The sequence below is a fragment of the Pteropus medius genome, unplaced genomic scaffold (genome assembly GCF_902729225.1).
Source record: "Pteropus medius unplaced genomic scaffold, Ma_sr-lr_union100, whole genome shotgun sequence".
Classification (NCBI taxonomy): Eukaryota; Metazoa; Chordata; class Mammalia; order Chiroptera; family Pteropodidae; genus Pteropus; species Pteropus medius.
In genome coordinates, this window is record NW_024342473.1 from 2,626,760 (window position 1) to 2,646,934 (window position 20,175).

A 20,175-nucleotide genomic window follows, 5' to 3' on the forward strand; every position below is an offset into this window, starting at 1 on the left:
TTTGGGGTCCCTTCTCAAAACTGACAAAATAGCTAGCCTACCCATTTAGTTTAAATGTGTAGCTAGCTGAACAATGGGATTCTGTCAAATAGAGGAAAGCGAGTCGCAAGAGAAACGGTTTTCTTTCTGAAGAAAAATTGCTTTCTTTGTCTTTTAACAAAATAAACAATGAGGTTAGTTGTAGAAAAGTGGTGTAGTGACTGAACTGCAAAGAGCAGAAACAACTGCAGCCTACTTGGGAACGTAAATCTATCAGTGTAATTTTCCAAAACATTAGGACATAAAAATAGAAGAAGGCAATAGTGCTTTGTTAGCTTGGCTCTTGGATGCATAATAAAACAGGAAGTGCTCCCTGCAAATAAAATACTAGGAAAATTTTATAAAATAAATAGTTATAATAAAAATAAAATACTAGGAAAATTAGCGGTTGACTCACTATAGTTACCGATCCCCCCAAGCCAAATGCAGTTTGGTTATCACAAAACTACAGATGAATATTTTATATATACGAGATAGGGGTCTTTGAGAGATAAAGTGAAAAAGAAATAAAAATTAATATCTAATACTAACAGGAATGTCTTAATGCTATTGCTTTAAAAAAAAAAAGCAATAATGAGAAATGAAGAAATTGTCTTAAAAAAGGCTAAATCTAAAGGGAAGTAGCCCTCCCAATGAGACTTCAAGAGTGATCAAAGGGCTCTTTAGCTGCCGGAGAGAGTGTGATAAAGTGGCGATGACCGAAGCTAAAACCTCACACAAGTACAATGAAGTTTAGGTAAATAGCAAGTTCAAATGAAGGCTTCAGTCAGAATTGCCTAGATTTAATAGCAGGTATGGATAAATGTTTGGCAAATAAGTGGCACTATATAATAGCACTGAAAAGCACAACCCAGGTATTTGGAATATATTTTCATTTGAAATAAGATATAGAAACATTAATCGCAATAAAAGGGGATAAGAAACACATATTATTGTTCATTTCAAATGTGCACGTGTAAACATTTTTTATGCTTCGCTTGGAGGAAATTAAAAGTAAAACTAATGAGATATTAAAATCATGGTTAGTTAGGTCATTTTTTGGCAAGTCAGCCTATGGAGGAGGTTTCATGCATGGCAAGAGATTTTTTTAACTCTTTAACATTTAGCTCAGGAAGTACAGTACATAAGGTTTGAAACTGACAGCAGCCAATAAAGTTAATGAATGGAAAAGCACAGTGACATCAGGTAGCATGTGAAATAATTAGTACAAAGATCCAGAGAAAGAAAAATACCATTAAAGAGAGTTGCTGGTTGAAGGAGGGTTGATATTCAGTGGGATTAAAAGCTACTAGATAGGCAGGTCATAGAATATTTTAGATTATAATTTTTAAAATTCCAGAATCATTCTTGTTCGGCCATATGTTGTGTGCTTAACAAAAGAACCTATAATGATAAGAAAACCAATGTCAGAGGATAAAGAGAATCATTGCTTGAGACATAGAAACCTCCTTTATAGCAGAATGTCCTTTGTGTCCTTCACCAACTGTGTCTACCAACTCATGGCAAGAAGTGAACATCTATGTTTCCTGGAAGCCCTACTGTGGGCAGTAGACCTACTCCATGGCTGGAGATGACACCTCTAATTCTGCCTTTGTGACACAAAGCACAAAGGTGCCTAAACTTTGTGACATGGGACACATCAGTGATCTAAGAAAAAAAATTAGAAACCCACAGGACACTTGCACAATCTTCATTTTAGAAGAATATGTAATTTCAAAGTACGCAATTTTTAGAAAGAAAAAGAAAGGTCTGTAAAACAGTCCTTTTGTCAAAGGAAACTAAAACCAATACAAATAATTAAAACTTCTAAAATTCATAATACTTTATGTAGCACTTCAACATGGATTATGGACTTTTAGTCTCATGACAACTCTGTGAGATGGGCCTGGCAGATATCGGTCTATTTTATAAATGAGAAAAAATAGGTCAGAGATTAAGTGATTTGCCCTGGGGTTACCAGCCAGAGCACAGCCTTGGACTAAAGTCTTCATCTACAGGTGTCACAAAATAAGGTAACAGCTAATAAGGACAACACAATGCCTAAACATTCTAGTGTTATGGCATTTGATCTGACAAGAAAAGATACACCTCAAGGGATCTTAAAAACACCATTGAGGGCTGCTCGTGTCAGAGTTAATGGTACCATGCAGGAATAATTTCTACTCAGCAACTCATGACTTGCTTCATCAAGCTAGGTTACCTTTGCAGCCAATTTTATTCGCTCCTGCTTTATGAAGCTGTGGTCAGGTGTATAATAAGAAACCTAGAAGCCAATATTTAGATATACTTGTGGTCCCTGGGTACCCTCAGGATCACTCACTTCAATTCCATTAAGACTCTTTGAGACAATCTTTCAAAAACTGTTACTTTCCGTAGAAGCAAACATAGGAAAATTGAAATTCCTTGCAGTTATTAAAGTGGTACGGACTCATTCTAAAGAAGATTGAGTTATTAATTAGATGCTATGAATCTTAATTACGGTATGATTTTCAAATCTCCTTTATAGATACAGAAAGATACACATGTATATACAAATTTCCAAGTGGCCAGAATGTCCTTTGAAAAGTGAGGAGAAAAGGAGTTAAGAACATTTTTAAAGTACATAATGCCCAGATGGGCCCAACCTGTATTCACAACATATTGTGAGATCTGAGCTGGCAACAGATGATGTGGTTATTTTCCTGACAAGTAACAGGTATGGCAGGTGTCACCCCCAAAAGCCAGAGCACAGACAGATCACCTCCGCAACATCCAGCACACTGGTGCAACTAGGCTAATCAAGTGTGGACAAAATGAGATAATGCTACATGGTGATAGTTCTTGTTAGCAAAGCTTTCACTGCTTGCAAGGACCTGACGATGACAATGACAATGATGCGCGTGGGTCTCTAATTAGGATGGGAAGGTTGGTGTGTGTGTGTGTGTGTGTGTGTGTGTCTGGAGGAGGCTGTGATAGAGGGTGAATTGGAGAACAGTACCTAAAATTTGTAGTGGAGCCAGTGAGATTGCTATAAAGTATTTGCGTTCACCTGAAATTCATATGTTGAAGCCCCCACACCCAGTGTGATGCTATTTAGAGAGGAGGCCTTTCGAAGGTAATTAAATGAGGTCATGGGGGTGGGGCCCTTACGATGGGATTAGTGCCCTTCTAAAAAGAGACATCAGAAGGCTTGCTCTCTGTCATGTGATGACATAGCAAAAAGGTGGCCAGTTGCAAACCAGGAAGAAGGCCTTCGTCAGAACCCCACCATGCTGGCACCCTGATCTTGGACTTCTAGCCTCTAGAACTGTGAGAAAATTAACTTCTGTCATTTAAGCCACCCAGTCTGTGGCATTTTATTCTAACAGCCTGAGATGACTAAGACAGACATGGATTTCTTATTAATAGAAATACAAGGGAGATAATTAGGTATAACACAGTTTTGGAGCCAAGTAGTAGGAAAATCAGTGAAAATGTGCTTTTGTATTTGTAATGCATAGAATTTCAAATCATTCAACTGTATTAGGAATTTTATAGCTTTTCTAAAATGCAGAATAATGTTACTGAGCAGATAAACTGTTGAACAGATGTTAAGTTGCTATTTGTGATGACCGCTTGGGTCCCCTTGTAAGGTAAGAACATCAAATCAATGATATAATACTAAATCTACAAAAAGAAAATTCTTTAATATTTTCTGTTTGCAGGCTTTTCAAAAATATAGTAGTCCCCACTTATGCTTAGGGGATATGTTCCAAGACCCCCAGTGGATGCCCGAAACCATGCAGATAGAACCAAACTCTATATATGTTTTTTTCCTATGCATACATACCTATGATAAAGTTTAACTTATACATCAGGCACAGTAAGAGATTAACAAGAATAATTAGTAATAAGGTAGAATAATTATAACATACTGTAATAAGAATTATGTGAATGTGGTCTCTCAAAATATCTTATAGTACGGTACTCACTCTTCTCGTAATGTGAAATGACACAATGCCTTTGTGATGAGAGGGAGTGAGGTACTCAAAATGGTGTTAATTTAAGACATGAATTATTTATTTCTGGAATATTCAATTTAATAATTTTGGATTGTGGTTGACCTCAGGCAGTTGAAACCACAGATAAGGGGGGCTACTGTATTAGAAAAGAGAAACCTGCAGCCTTTATAGCCTGAGAATGAGAGGTTTCCTTTATGTACTTTTGGTACAATAGTTTAAATTCTGTAAGATAGTACAACAGAATGCAGGTCTTATTTTGGGCTTTTTAAGACTGAAAAGAAGATGGGACATATTTCTCCTGGATCAGAAAAAGGGGATTAGATAATTTACATTAAAGGTATACAAAGAGCGATTGCCAGAGTTTAGAGTAGCGTTGAGTTTATCCATGTGGTGTGGTGGTGCTAGCTTGAAAAGATCTGAATTCTTGTGTAGGAAACAAGATGGTTATAAGCAAGAGTTTATAGGAAAAACACGTATTTGCTAAAAATTTGTTATTGATTTGAAATGAGGAATTCACTGCAACCTTGAATTAGATATCGGGAAGGCCCAAAGAAAGGCATTTTAAAGAGATACTAGCCTAATAAATGTTGAAAATTGCATAGCGTTGTAATATTTTTAAAATATAAAAGGAATAAAATCATTACCTAAACTTTGGTGGTTTTGCAAATGAGGTTTACTATGAAAGTTTCTAAAATTCTCCAGTATGTGCAATATTTGCACCATAAACTTTCCATACTTCTAGAATTTTCTAATATTTGTACATTGGACAAATACTAACAAAACCCCTCATATACTTACGTTCAGTTGGGTGCTTCTAATAAAATCCAGTATTGGCAAGATTCTCTTCCCCATTGTCTCCATGTGTCTCACTGTGTCTTCTCTGGTCAGCAGGCAGAAGGGAGTTTTATGTTCTAAAAATTGTAACAATAAACTTTTATACTATTTTTCCAGACTTCCATTTCAAAATGCTTTCTTTAGCAAGCTATAAAGAGATACCTCAATGTTAACAGATATGAAATCTTTAGTATAGAAACCAGTCCCATCCCTAGACCACATGTATACCAATGGAAGATCAATAAGAAGAAAGGCGGAGGAGACACTACCCTTTAGAAACTATCGTTTATTCATTTTGTTGTGTTTCCTGATTGAGAGATCTAAGAGACAGCCTACAACAATTCACTTCTCTCTGTAGAGTATGTTTTTCCTGAGTTGTAAAAAAAATGTTGTCATAAATGTGTCTGATTCTTGTCTTGTTTCTCCCAGGTATTATTCAAGTGTGTAGATCCCATTGACTTTGAATGTAGCTCGAAGTTAAGATAAGCCTCAGAGGATACAGTGCCAAACAAAACACAAATCCTTAATTATGTAGGTAGAGCTGAAGGAATAAATTTAACCTGGTCATAAATTTAGCCCACAATTTGGAGACTTCAACTCTCTGTGAATATTTTCTGAATGTTTTTAGAAGTTTCAGCTAGACTTACTGAACACCATTTAATCATAATACTCTCCAGGAGAGTTAAGCTCTTGATTAACTACATAAGAAAAGAATGGAATAGATATCAATACAATAGCAGATAATCCAAGTGATTTAAGGTTGTCACTGGCTATATTTTTTATTTCATAAAATAGTCTTATTGTATAATTGTCTTCTACATTTGCTAATTGATGATGATAAAGACTTGTATTCCTTAAGTATGCTATGATTAGATGTTGGTAAGAGGATGGTTAGGGTGAGAGGAAGGTGGACACTTTAGGATTGTGTTTGGTTTCAGGGGAAGCTTTCTTGGAATCTGAATTCCAGGCATTGTTAACTAACCCACAGAGAAGACTGGAAGGAGTTAATTATAACTCAACAAACATTTTGGAGGGCCCAGGCTCTACTATATGCTAGGCCTTATGATGAATAGACTTGATGGATAATATACAACTCCTGCCTTACAAAGGTATTAAAAGATAATAACGCCAGGTGATTTACCTGTAAATGTTGGCAGCTTCCTACTTGATACTTTTTCCAAAAATTTCCCATCTTCTTTGTTTTTGAATCCAAGAGTTAAGAGATATTGTTGGGGAGGAAAAGATGACCAGTCAACTGTCTGAGGCAACATGTGCAGTCCTTGAAGGTCTGAAATATGACAGAAAAATAACTATAGACTTTGTTATCATATTGTTTTCAGGGTATTTTTTCCCCTAGATTTCAGGAATTGTACTTGGAAAAAAACCCCATAAAGTACAGATATTAAAGATACAAAGTAAAAGTATGTGCATCAAAAGGTCAAATAGCTGATATATCATAATCATATTTCATTATTTCTATTTTTCTTAAAATAGGAACAAACACATGGCATAGTAATAAAATATGGCTAAATGTCACGGTCCTCCTTCCTTATATTCAAAATAATAGAAAATTCAGGACCAGCTTGTAGCCGTAATATATTTCTCTGTGACTCTTTGCAAGAGAATCTGATTTTTTTGTTCGTGGTTTAAGATTTAAGGAAATAATGTTAAATGAAAGGAAAGAGAAAAATCATTCAGTGAGAATTAAAATACAAGACTAACTGATTTAGTTGACTACCCTGCTTCATTGTAGAAGAAAATTTGAAATGATAAATGTACTTACTTTTGTAATTAGACTTGGAAATGATTCAAGTGTCATGAAAATCGTTCTAAAACAACTCAGTTCTTAATGACTGTAAGAGCTCGAGTTTACTGAGTACTTATTTTCTACTTTCCCTTGTTCTAAGAATTTTGGGTACATCGTCCTTTTCAATCGTCATGACAACTTTACAAAATCGGCGATGTTGTCCCCATTGTACAAACAGAAAGTTGAGGTACACGAATGGGAAGTGACTTGCCTGAGAATCCAGCTTGTAATTCTCCAGAGACCACAGCCCTAACCACAGCACACTGCTCTCTGCTCGTTTGGCTCTGGGTTACTTTTGGGATAGGGACAAACGTCAGCCACTGGGTCTTGGAACACAGATTCACTTAATTCATTTCCATTCTGCGTTATAAGACTTTTGTTTAATGTAAAAGGCTTCTCAGATAAAGGATGATGAACGGAGAGTTTAATGAGCCCTCCCAACTTAACACTGCCAGAAAGGGAAAAAAGCTGAAATTCCAAAAATCCTTGAATTATGATTTAGTTAAAGATCAATTTTTAATGTTGAATCAGAACTCGAGTGGTAATGATTCAGACATGTCTTCACTGTTTATCCGTATTATTTTTTTTAAAAAGTTGACATAGTAAATCATGTGTTTTTATTTACCCTTCCCACCCACCCTTTTTTAGCTATAAAACCCTTTGTACAAACTACGATTGACTGAGATGCCCAATGTTTAAGGCTGATAAAATTAGAGTTGTTTCTTGGCTATGGTTTGCTCTTTAATCTGATTTTGCTCCCCGACTTAGAAGGCCCCAGGACTTCTTGGCCAGGCTGGTGATGAGGTCTGGGATTGTCCTATGGGAAAGTCCTTGGCTTCCTGGGTAACTCTGGATGACCAGAGGGCCTCTGAATGGGTGTGGGTAGGCTTTATAGCTGTTCTGACCACCCCATTCCTTTGGTATATCTAGCTCATTTACATAGAAGTCTCTGAGATGCCCCGAAGTCTCCTGTCAACACCAGACAGGATTCAGCTCAGAGAGGACACCTTCAAGACTTTTAGGCCTACGGCTGATGTTTTCCTGGAGGCCTCGGAGTCCTGAAGTTCAAAATAGATTAGGGCGTATTGTACAGAGACTGGTGTTTGTAGTGGATTGCAGGAAGCATCTTGAGAGTTGGCATTTTCTGGTGCAGCTCTATTGCCAGAAATGGCCTGATGTTTGAGAGCTCTATTATATAAATAACAAAGAATTTGAGAGATCAGCATCTTCTTGCTCTTAAATATTTAGTGTATAAAGAAGAAGCCAATACTAATAGTGGTAGTGATTAAATTGATGAGTGAAACTAATGTTAACACTGTAGCTAATTTATTATAAAATATGTTTGCAAAAATAGAAAGTTTTTTTTCCTTTTGATCCTATGTTTCATCCTACGAGTATTGAATTCATTATTAACTTCTAGTCAAAATTTTAAAATGTGAGAGGTCCCTACGTATATTGTCAAATTTAGAAAAAAACATTTTTTAAAGTATCGTTCATATTCCATTTGTTTGCAGAGTAAATTGCAGTTGTATGAACATTTAGCCTAGCAGGTGGTCTATGACCCAAAATGATGGAAACACTTATCAGATGCTGTTTATCTCATGTAACATTAATTTGAGTGTTAATTGTTCTCAATTTTATGCTCATAAACCTGTACCTAGGTCTGAAGAGCCCTGTGCCTCTGATGGATATGAAAGTTAACCACATTTTATTGTCCTTTGGTGGGAAAGTTGAACTGATTAAAAATGTCTTCTTTGCTCCTGTCATGTCAGAAGAAAACTTGGGACAAATAAATCTTTTCATTCCTTCCTTTACAATTGATCACAATTGGAGATGAAATTTAGATGACTATGACCAAATTTATTATTAAAAAAAGTCAGTTCTCTTTCCCTGTCATTTCCTTGAAGATATGTGTAATTTTATTCTGTAATATTTTAAAGGCATTAAGCGAAACAAAAGAAAACATACTGGCTGAAAAGATATATATTTTTACAATGAGGCAAGTGGATGCTTTAAAAAAAATATCAAAGATAGAGTATGCTGATTAAATTTCTTGCAGAAACATAATATTTTATTTTTCTCCCCAAATGAAAGATGTCTAACTCTCAGCAAAAGAGGATGAAGTTTGCCCTTTATCGAGAACCTTTCATTGTACCATTTAAGGCTGGAACTGACCAGTTTTCAGGTCCCCGAGTTATTCATGGTCTTTGATCTTCTGTACAGTCTCCTTCTTCCTCCTTAAAGTCAACTCTTTAAAGTTCAGTGACAGTTTTTTTTTTCTGTCTCTCTCTCTCTCTCTCTTTGTCTCTTTCTCTCTGTCTCTGTCTTTCTTTCTCTCTGTCACTCCTCCTGTTTCTTGCACACATTGATATATACTGGTTCCTCTTTCTCCCTCTCTTCTCCTACTGCCTTGTTCAGTGCTCCTCCAAGCTATCTCTGGCTCACTGATATGTTCTTCATACAAACACTCTTGAGAAATTTCTCTATTCTGTGGCTTTAGCTATGACGTCTAACCAAAAGATTAGATAGAGATCAAAGGTATCTGGAAATTCCTTTAGCTATGACGTCTAACCAAAAGATTAGATAGAGATCAAAGGTATCCAGAAAATCTTATCTGGAAATTATCACCAAATTCCAACACGCATTTCCAAATGCCAACTGGGACATTGCTATTTGCAAAAGTTACCTCAAACATAGCAACTATATTCCTCAAAAGTAATTTTTATAATTGCCACAATTTCTCTCTTCCCTGCTTTTCACTAACATGTTATAAGTATAGCCATTCTTCACTCAATTTTTCTGGCTTAAAATTTTGAAGCCATTGTTGATTTTTCTTTTCTCTTATTCCCTAACATTTAGTGAGTCTCAAAAACTAATTAAATCTGCCCATTGTAATACATCTCATATTAACCCCTCTCTTCTTGTAATCTCTGCCAACACCCTGGTCAAATTTCTGATCACGTAACATTTGGATTACAGAAAAAGTTTCCCAACCAGCATCACTGCCACCTGTATCATTTCATGCCAGTATTTCTCCAAACCACCACTCAATGCATTTTCTGGAACATTGCCTTTGTCATTGTCATATCTGTCCTTAGGAACTTCAGTGCTTTCTTTTGTGGTATTTAAGGCTCTCAACTATGTGCATCTGTTTCATAATCTACAACTAATTCCGATGTTTTCTCCAGTATAAACCTTGTCATCAGCTCTGCTGATTTCACTAAGTTGTACCAGCCTGTGCTTATACTGCTTCTAAACTTTTCTTTGTGTTTTTTCCACCCAGAAATACCTTTATACTCTCTCCATTTTTCCTTCACTCTATTGATCACTATTTTTCCAGATGTGGCCAACTTGTCCATGAAGAATTTTCTGAATACATCGTTACTCCCATCAAACTCTATACCATTCACTTCAGAGTGAATCTCCTAATGTTTTGTAGGGGTATGTCTTATCTCCCCCCAAGAGGTTTAATCCTCTTCAAGATCACATTTTCATGTTCATGCCCCAAGCACCTAGTAGGTGCTCAAGTAACGCTGAATTAAATCTGAAAAAAAAAACTTTTCCAAATCCTGAATTTTTAATAGTCCAAATAAAAATAGAACTTTGAAAAAAGCAAAACTAATGAAATGTTCTGTTCATCATAAGCACATCCAGAGCTTCTGAGATATAATTTATTTCTCTGTCACTAAACTGAGAAAAGAGAATCACAGTCTTTGTTCTTCATTTTACCTAAACCATAAGTGATTTCTGTTCAACTTAAAAAGAATGAGTGAGGTAAAATTATATGTAACAGATAAATCAATGGAGTAGTTGCTCAAATGAACAGAGTAGCTTTGACTGGATGGAAAAATTAGTTTCATATTCAGGTTGTACCCTTGCTGCAGCTTATTCTCTAAGAAATATAGACTCTTAGTCACAAAAGAAAATTGAATTAATAGAAAGAGTCTGGCTTAGCGAAACTGTCAGCAGCACCAGAAAAGCATCTGCAAAAACTATTGACTAAAGATCAGCAGACTCATCTGTACATATGAGGGGTAGCTTTATTTGTTATAAAGTTAAACATCTGTAGAATAAAATTTGAGCTTTCTAGAAGTAAAGCACAAAACATCGATGTGATCATCATCAGTATACTTTCTGTTGGACACCTCATCATAACCACATCCAGCAGATTGTAAATGAAGTTTTCAAAGCAATTTTTTAAATGGAAAAATCATAGAGATTTTAAAATTCTTTTAGAAATATGTGAATTAGTTAGTGCTTTATTGTTACCTTTCTCTAAGTTGCACTTCCTTTTTATTTTCTGGTTCCTATGTCATTTCTCTGCCCTTTGTCTGTAACAAAATGTTCTGACATTTTGGGTTAGAGTAAAATCTAATTTCTAAAGGTCCCAGTTGCTGAGTGTGAGATGGGACCATGTCAGTTTTATATAACTTCTTTTTACTGATCAGTTGCAGAGTTTAGCTTCAACAGTGCCTTCATAATGCCAACACTTTGTCATTACTTCTTTCCCAGTCATTTTCTGAGTTTTATCTTGCACTCTTTTTAATGCCAATACTTCTATCTTGGAAGTTATCTACAATTCACATCAGTGAGAAAAATAGCAAAAGGCAGCAACTTTGCAGTTAAGTTATCATTATTGCCCCCCATAAATAATAAAACAGTTTCTACCTTTAAAAACAGATAGCGTATTTTGATTTTTGCATTTGATGTGTGAGATAGCTATATGTATAATGAATCTTTGTATAATAAATTATATTTTCCCTTTGACCTTCATGATAATTTCAGAGTTTTAGATGCAAGTGGAAAAAATTAGTTTTCATTCCTAAGATTCCTAATTTTCACTTCAGGCTGCTGGTCTACTTCTCCACAACCAATCTTGGTATAGTTCCTCTCAAAACATATATATAAACTTTGAAAAACAAATAATTCCCATAGGACTTTTATGCATAATTAATTTCCATTCCACTTTAAATTCTTATTGATTCCAAAGTTTTATGTTTAACCTGTGTTATATTTATTCTGGGGAAGTTCTTTAATTCCATCTCCACCAAAATAAATTTGATATCATATGAACATTGAAGATACTGCTATTCTCTTCAATATTTATTAGACTCACAATCAGTGAAATAATACAATATTACTATAATTTCCATAAAAGGCTGTATTTTTGCACTGTATAAGGTTTGGAATGGACATTGGTTGGTTACCTAGCATGCATTTCTTCCTCCCCTCCTTTTTTGGCCCTTGGAGAATTCTCTCAGTCCCTGCCTGCTCCAAAAGTAAGACCTGATTGACTTAGGCCAATCGATCCATGGCATTACCTTGACCTCAGTTTTGGTTCAATCATAAGCATACAATGCAATCTGGGCCAATGAGAAAGTGTGAGTTCTAGGAATTGTGTGGAAGAGGCACTCACTGTTCCTCAGGAGAGTGTGATTTGCATTCTGTAATGATGTTTGAGCATTTTGCTATTACTCAAGTGCTAGAGCTTGAGAGATGGTATAGGTAGGTAGTGGAACACCAGGTAGAACTCAAGAATAATGCTGACTGCAGAAAACAGAGCAGTGTGTGAGCTGTTGGATCAGGCTGAATTTAAAGGCAGTCTCACCTGTGATCTTTCAGTTATATAAATTAATGTATTTCATGCTACTCCCTACCCCTTTAAAAGTTAAATATAGTAGAGTTAGTTCAATCTGTGAGTCCTACCAATTGAAAGAAAAAAATTCTGATATAGGGATTTAGCTAGTAGTTCAGTGTCTATAAATATTATAGAATCTTTAAGATATTAGAGCTGAGATATAAGAAAATCATAAACCCTTCAAGTTGAAAGGGCAGAGGGTCAAAGGAACCTAGACATTAAAAATGGCATATCTAAATAAGCCATGGCTCAAAAAAGATTTCATATTAGAGCTAAGAGAATATTTTAATGTGCAATATAGTAAAATGCTTTTCTGGATTTGTGGGTTGCAACCAAAATCATTCTTGGAGAGAAATTTTTAGTCTTTATTAAGCAAAAAGGAGAAATATTGAAAACTGATGAGTTCAAAATCCAATGAAGGAAAATAGATGATAACAGAATAAGTACCCAAAATATGAAATAAAGGAAATAATAAATATAAGAGCAGAAAGTAATGAAACATATATATACAATAGAGAGGATCAACAATGCTAAAAAATCTAGAAAAATATAAATAGATGGGAATTTTCTTAACCTGATAAAGAATATTTCTCAAAAACCTACAGTAAATATTATATTTATGGTGAAACTTTTAAAATATTTTACTTTAAAATTTAGAACAACATGTGAATACCTACTATCACTTTCTCTATTTAACACTGTGTTGTGATCATAACCAGACAACAGAAAAAGAAAAAGAATGAATGAATGTATTCTTAAATAAGACAAAGCCACAAGTCATTAAAATTTTATAAGTGACATTAAAATTTAAACTTTAGTTTATCAAAAGACACTATAGAAAAGACAAGCTTCTTATTGGGATAAGATATAAAATTTTCCAATAAATCAATAACAAAACTATTCAGAAAACCAAATGAGCAAAGGATATGAACATGAAACTTACATGAATATATAAATAGTTAAAAATATCATTTCATGAATTTGGAAAATTTTGAGAACAATTCTGTATATTCCTTTAGACAATGTAACCATAAGTCAATGAATGACATGATGAGATATTTGACTTGATTAATAATCAGGGAAATATATATATATATATATTTATTTATATTAAATTTATTGGGATGACATTAGTTAATAAAATTATATAGGTTTCAAGTGTACAATTAAAAAATACATCATATGTAGGTTGCATTGAGTGTTCACCACCCAAAGTTAAATTTCCATATTTGACCCTCTTTACCCTTATCTATCCCCTTCTCCTTTCCTCTGGTAACCACTAAACTGTTGTCTGTGCCAATGAGTTTTTATTTGTCTTGTTTGTTTGTTGCTTTTAGTTTAGGGAAATATGTATTTAAAAATATGCACTAAACCTATTGGCAGAAGTTTAAAAAGTCTGAGAGAACTAGATGGATGATGATATATATCAATAGGCACTCTTGTACATTGGTATTTGGATGATGAAACAAAAAAACCACTTTAATAAGCAATTTGGCAATGTCTAACTAGTCAAATATGCTTATGCTTTATGACATAGAAAGTAATTCTACTCCTTAATATATGTTTCAGAGAATCTCTTGCACATGTGCATAAGAGGCCATACAAAAATGTTCATACCACTCTTGTTTGTAATAGCAAAATATCAGAAACAACTTAAATAACAATAATCATTAGATTCTATACATAAATTTCTATGGGGTGGCTCCATAGTGTAGTGGTTAGCACGTCTGCTTTGTAAGCAGAAGGTCCTGGGTTTGTACCCCAGGTGGAGCCATGGACCATACCCCATGCGCACCGGGCCCCAGGTGCATGCCGCGAGTGTGAGGGAGGAGATGCCCTGTCTTCGAAGATCCAGTTCTTAAGGGGAACTGGCAACTTTCATGGGTCAGGGGTGGAAGTGGGGCAGAAAGAGAAATTAAATAGGAGAAAAAAAAAATTTTGTAACTAATACAAACACTAAAGATAAATAAATTAGAGCATATTGTATAAACATAGATGAATGTTATAAGTATAATATTGAATAAAAGAAACTTCCAAGAATATGCAAATAGTAAAAAATAGTATTTATATGAATTTCAAAACACCTGGAGAACAATTCTATACATCTTTTAAGCCTATATATATGTAGATCCATATGTGTCTATAGTAAAAGCATGAAGATCTATATAAGAATGATAAATGTTGGAAATTAAAAAAACCTTCCATTTACAGTAACACCAAGAAGAATAAAATACTTAGAAATAAACGTAACCAAGGAAGTGAAAGACTTGTCACTGAAATTTACAAAATGTTGCTGAAAAAATTAAAGAAGAAACAAATAGATGGAAGACATCCTGTGTTCATGGATTGGAAGAAAGACTTAATATTGTTAAGATGTCAATAATACCAGAAGCAATCTACAAATTCAGTGCAATTCGTATCAAAATCTCAACAGTTTTTTGCAGAAATAGAAAAGTCCATCTTAAAATTCAGATGGAATGTTAATAAACCCTGAAGACCCAAAACACTCTTGAAAAAGGACAAAGGTGGAAGTCTCCCACTTCCTGATTTCAAAACTTATGACAAAGCTACAGATTCCAAAAAAGCAATGGTAGTAGCATAAAGATAGATATACAGACTAATGGAATAGACTAGAAAGCTCAGAAATCAACCCTTATATATGTGGTCAAATAATTTTTGACAGAGGTGTCCAGACTATTCAATGGAGAAAGGACAGTCTTGCAAGAAATGATTCTGGGAAAACTAGATATCCATATGTAAAAGAATGGAATTGGATATTTACCCTACACCATGTATAAAAATTAACTTAAGTGAATCAAACACACAAATTATGAGCTAAAACTATTAAAATTTAGGAAGAATACATAGAAAAAAAGCTTCATGACATTGGAGTTGGCAATGATTTCTTGATATGACACAAAAAGCACAAATAACCAAAGAAAAAAGTAGATAAATGGATGTCATCGAAATTTAAAACTTATGCACCAAAGGATACTATCAACATAGTGAGAAGGCACACTATGAAATAGAGAAAATATTTGCAAATCATATATCTGATAAAGGGTTAATACCCAGAAGCTATAAAGAACTCCTACAACTCGACAATAATAACAACAAAAACAAAAATGAAACAACTTGATTAAAACAAAAGAAAGAATTTGAATAGACATTTCTTCAAAGAAGATGTGTCAATGGCCAATAAACACATAATATATGCTCAATATTAAAGAAAGGCAAATCAAAATCACAATGAGATATTACTTCTTACTCATTAAAAAGTAATAATAATGAGTGGCTATTAAAAACAAAATAAAATAAAACAAAATAACAAGGGTAGGCAAAATATATACATTGTATGATTCAGTAATTTTACTCTCAGATATACTGTAATAGGAAACATATATAAGAATGTACATAATAGCATTTTTTAAATAGCCACAGACAGGAAAAAACTCAAATATTCATCACCGGTAGAATGCGTATATAAATTCTGGACTATTCATATAATAGAATATTACATAGCAATAAAAATGAACCAACTAATGCTTTTTGCAACATGGGTAAATTTCATAAACAAAATATTGTACAAAAAAGCCAGATGCAAAAGACTATTTACTCTATGATTTTATATTTATAATGTTTTAAAGCAGACAAATTAGAGTTTAGTAATGCGTAGTTAGAAAAGTAAGGAAATCATTATTCTAAGAAACAGGACAATAGTTTTCTTGGTGGAAGGTAGAGAGTGGTTTGGGATTGGTAAGGGGCCAGTTGAGAATATCTGGAGAGCTGGCAATGTTTTATTTTTGATTTGATGTTTATTCAGTAATAATTATTAAGCTGTGTATTTGTTTTATGAATTTTTAATATTTCATAATAGAAATGTTTTTAAGAATACATAAAAAACAAATGGCTTGGATGGGGTTCTACTTTAGGTGTGAAATGCAGTTATTATCTGTGGACCACACTGCCTATAAGGTGTAAGTTAACTGTGAGCCAAGTATTAAAGCAGAAATCAATAGGACTCGAATTCTGAATGGGCAAAACTAAATTTAAAAAAGGATAACACTGCAAAATAGAAATTTCTAATAATGTGCAAAATCAACATGTAGAATTTAAAATTAAGAAAGTAGAGATATTGTTTCATATGATTGGGAGTTCAGTCTTTAAAAATTCTTCATGATTTATTAGATGGCAGTGTCTGATCTAGCTAGCTACAGAGTGGCTACAGAGTGGCTAGATTAGACAGCAGAAATAAATGTTTCAGGAAAAATAAAGTTTTAACTTATTTACCTTACTGTTCCCTTAACCTGCTAAGATGAGCTCTGTTTTGAGATGGTTATGGAGCTTCTTTATGCAGGTGGGTAATTAGTGATGGATGAGAACCTGAGAAACTGGTAAAGCTACCGAGATTGGCACTGGAAACGGACTATTCTACCTATTTACGAGGGAATAAATTTGGGGAGAGCATCTGGAGAGCTTAGTGTGGTAAAGGAGACTTGGAGAAAAGTGTATGTATATGTGTGTGTGTATGTGTTTATTATAAGGTTCAGCTGAGCGTTATGGATACAATGCCTATAATACCTGCCCATTCCAACTGTTCCTTTTCTCAACCCATCAGTTTTTCTTGAGAGGCTGCAGTAAAAATTTATATTACTTCCCAACTTACTTTTAGTTCATTGACTACTGTTTTAAAAAATGCAACCCTGTCTGTCTTTATTTGGATCACATCAGAAAACATGCTAGGTGGGATGCATGATAGTTCCAGGGAGGTCCAGGAGAAATGCAGTCACAGAAGGCGAGAGACATCAGATGATGGAGACCAGAGGCAAAGAGTGCTTTAACCTGCTACTGCAAAAGGACGAGTGAACTGCTCATTGAGAGCATTTACTTTCATTAGACAGAATAGTGCCAGAACACTAAATTCCCATTGGGAAGACCAACATTTAAATATTTTAGGAATAGAGACTTTAGCTCTATATACGAGAGATTTCTTTACTTTGGGAATGATTCTCTGTTTCTAACAAGAATTTAGTGGTGTAAACATGAGGTGATTTATAATCTTTATAAATCAGTCTGGATGTAACACTTTCATAATAATATTGGGGATGCAGTTTCTTTAATTTTATAACCTCTTCCATTTGAGAAAGCAAGTTACAAAGAGGAAAATAATCTGATCTTGAAAACTCTTGAGCATGATAAAATTATAATATTTTAAAGAAGAAAGAATAAAGTGAGAAATTTTAATTTCATGTTTTAGAGAGCATAAGAATGTATTATCCTTACTGGTAAATGATGACTGAACAAGAACAAGGTTATAAATTTCAGTGAAAAGCAATTTTTAAAGGTCTATTTTAAAGTAATACATTATTCCTATGAACATACATATGTATTCTTGGGAGTTAAATTGCATTGGAAAGACAATATATGACTCTATCCACCTAAGTGTTAAAGTAATTGATATCTGATCCAAAAAACTTTTCTATTAAACATTACTAACCACAAATCCATTACTGAATATGTATTTATTTAGCAAATAAATCTTGATATTTTCATCAAGAGAAGACAGGATATGCTTACTGTATTATTTTATTATTATTAAAATACAACCGCGCAAGAATAAGAACTATACAGAATTTCATTATTTCATTAAAATATATGAATAAAAATCTCAAGCAAAATCTTTATAAATGAAAACATAATAATTCTGGGGCTGGTGAGTTATTATTTGTTTTATATATCCTGACTACTCTACATGAATCAAATTGAATTTTTCCTTAAATAAAAAAAATGGATAGCTACATTGCTAAAAATTTAGTAATTTTTTTCTCCATGAAACATAATACAATACAGCTCTATTATAATGAATTTAAGATTTTTGGGTCTTACCAAATTCCCAAAATAGCAGAGGATGCATAGTAAGTTCCTGGGAAGTATAAGCCTGGTTGTCCCACAAGGCAGATTTGAATTTTAACCCTCCCTCATCAGTCTTATAGAAGTTATATAGGCAATATAGTCCTAGTACCTGCCACCGAGGGGAAAGTGGGTTTTCTCATAATCGCTAAATTAGTTGGTCTATTCAATTAAAATAAATAAATAAATAAAAATATTTAGGGCTAAATGCATTTCAAAATTAATTTGTTGTTATAGGTTTTTCCCTTCGAATCTGTTTTTCTTGTGGAAATCCCTGACAAGGGTGACTTGAATTGGGGGCTGGCTAGATAGAATACACTGCCTGGGGAATCTCTATCATGAATTCTCTTCCTGCTCATTACCACACCTCTGCCAGTTATTGCTGGGCTCATGGCATTGTCACGTGACCAAGGAGTAATGAACTCAATACTATCTGGGTTTGATGAAGGTGACCTGGAGTTGGGCAGAGCTTCTGAGTTGGAGGTTTGTCTGCCAGCCCCTGCTGGGAGAATTAAATGTGTTAGTCTCCAAGTTTTAATGATAACAACTACTTATCCAGGAAAACATCAATAAGTAGGCTGTTCATCCAAGATCAAGGTACAGATATTATGACCTTCATTTGTTGACTGTTTATTTAAATGAACTCTAAAATTTAGAAATGTTTACTATGGCTTCAGTTTCTCTTGCTACAGTGAAAACTACCTAATGTGTTCTATCATGGGGCACCATTATCTTTCCTGAAAGTTATCTTTCTGAGTGAGTACAAATACATGCATATGAGAGGATCCACCTATAGTCTGCAGGAGGATGAGTAAGGTAGAAGAGAATGTGCACATACTCTGAGTGTTTCTGCGGATGGAGTTCGTTGTATATGGAGAAGTGTTTATTCAGTCATTGAGACACATGAATTCATTGTGTACATTGTAGAGTAGTAAGTGTCTACTTGTTATGATGTAAGGAGTGTATTAGTTAGAGTAAAGCTACCTGATTTGACAAAGAACCCCCAAACCTCAGTGGTCTAAAACAGGAGAATTTTGTTGTTTGCTCATGTAGGTATTCAGTGGGTGACCTTCCACATGGTCATTCAAGGATCCAAGTTTCTTTTGTCTTGTGGCTTCTTTAGTTCCATGGTCCTATCCACTTAGTCAGTAGCTAGGGAAAGAGAGTTCTGCATGATAGGGTCTTATGGGCCAGGCCAGGAGGTGGCATACATTATTTCTTTCCATATTTCATTGTCCATTATTCAGTCATAAGCCTCACCTAACTATAAGGAAGGCTGGAAATATATTCTAGTTAACATGCATGAAGGGAAAAAATAGTTTAGTAAATAACTAGCCAGTGTTTGCCACTTTTGGTGGCAAGGACTTCTATTTCCAAACTGCTTCCTCATTTGCTTTCTCCCTGATAATTCTTTTATTTAGAGTCAGCCTTCCATTCTACAGTCAGAGCTTAGAACTGAAAATATTCTCTAGAAGAAAGGAAAAATATAGTCATATATTCACCTTGAAGTTACAAAAGTCAGATTCTTTTATAGGAGCAGCTATATTCTAGCATTACCCAGAATAGTGTCTGGAATATATGTGCTCAATAAATGTTTGATGAATATATGAATATATCAACAAACTACCCACTTTCATTGTAGATCCGCTTGTCCTGAGGCTCTTGAGGTTCTGGTATGTGAAGAAAGGAAGAGAAATGGTAGAATAACATAACAAGTTGGAGAGCGGGCTAAAATTATTTTCAGTTTCTAGAGAAGTAGAGAGGATTTCTAGAGAAAGACTCATAAGGTGACTGGGTTCATAAGCTAGCATTGTGGCAGGGAGTGGGTATTCTCAGAGAGTGGCTCTAGGTTGGGCCAACTTGTGTGGTAGGGTGGTTGGTGTACATAAAAAGAATTATCTACACCAAGAGGAAGAATGGGGAACTCATATAGGTGTCCTTGGGTCACCTAATATGTCACATAAATG

At 34.4% G+C, this 20,175-nt stretch overlaps 1 protein-coding gene and 1 non-coding gene across 5 annotated transcripts in view; one reads left to right on the top strand and one right to left on the bottom strand.

The window, feature by feature from the left end:
- The window catches only part of SPATA16 (spermatogenesis associated 16), a 224,298-nt gene that overhangs the window by 38,897 nt on the left and 165,226 nt on the right, over window positions 1-20,175 (bottom strand). For all 4 annotated transcript variants that reach the window (XM_039865074.1, XM_039865071.1, XM_039865072.1 and 1 more), the window contains 2 exons: window positions 5,995-6,141; window positions 4,818-4,930 (listed from right to left, as the gene is read on the bottom strand). In XM_039865074.1, the coding sequence (XP_039721008.1) occupies window positions 4,818-4,930; window positions 5,995-6,141 (260 nt within the window). The remainder of the gene's footprint in view (window positions 1-4,817; window positions 4,931-5,994; window positions 6,142-20,175) is intronic.
- On the top strand, window positions 13,999-14,072 carry TRNAT-UGU (transfer RNA threonine (anticodon UGU)). Its single transcript has one exon. It is a non-coding gene; the product is annotated as a tRNA-Thr (tRNA).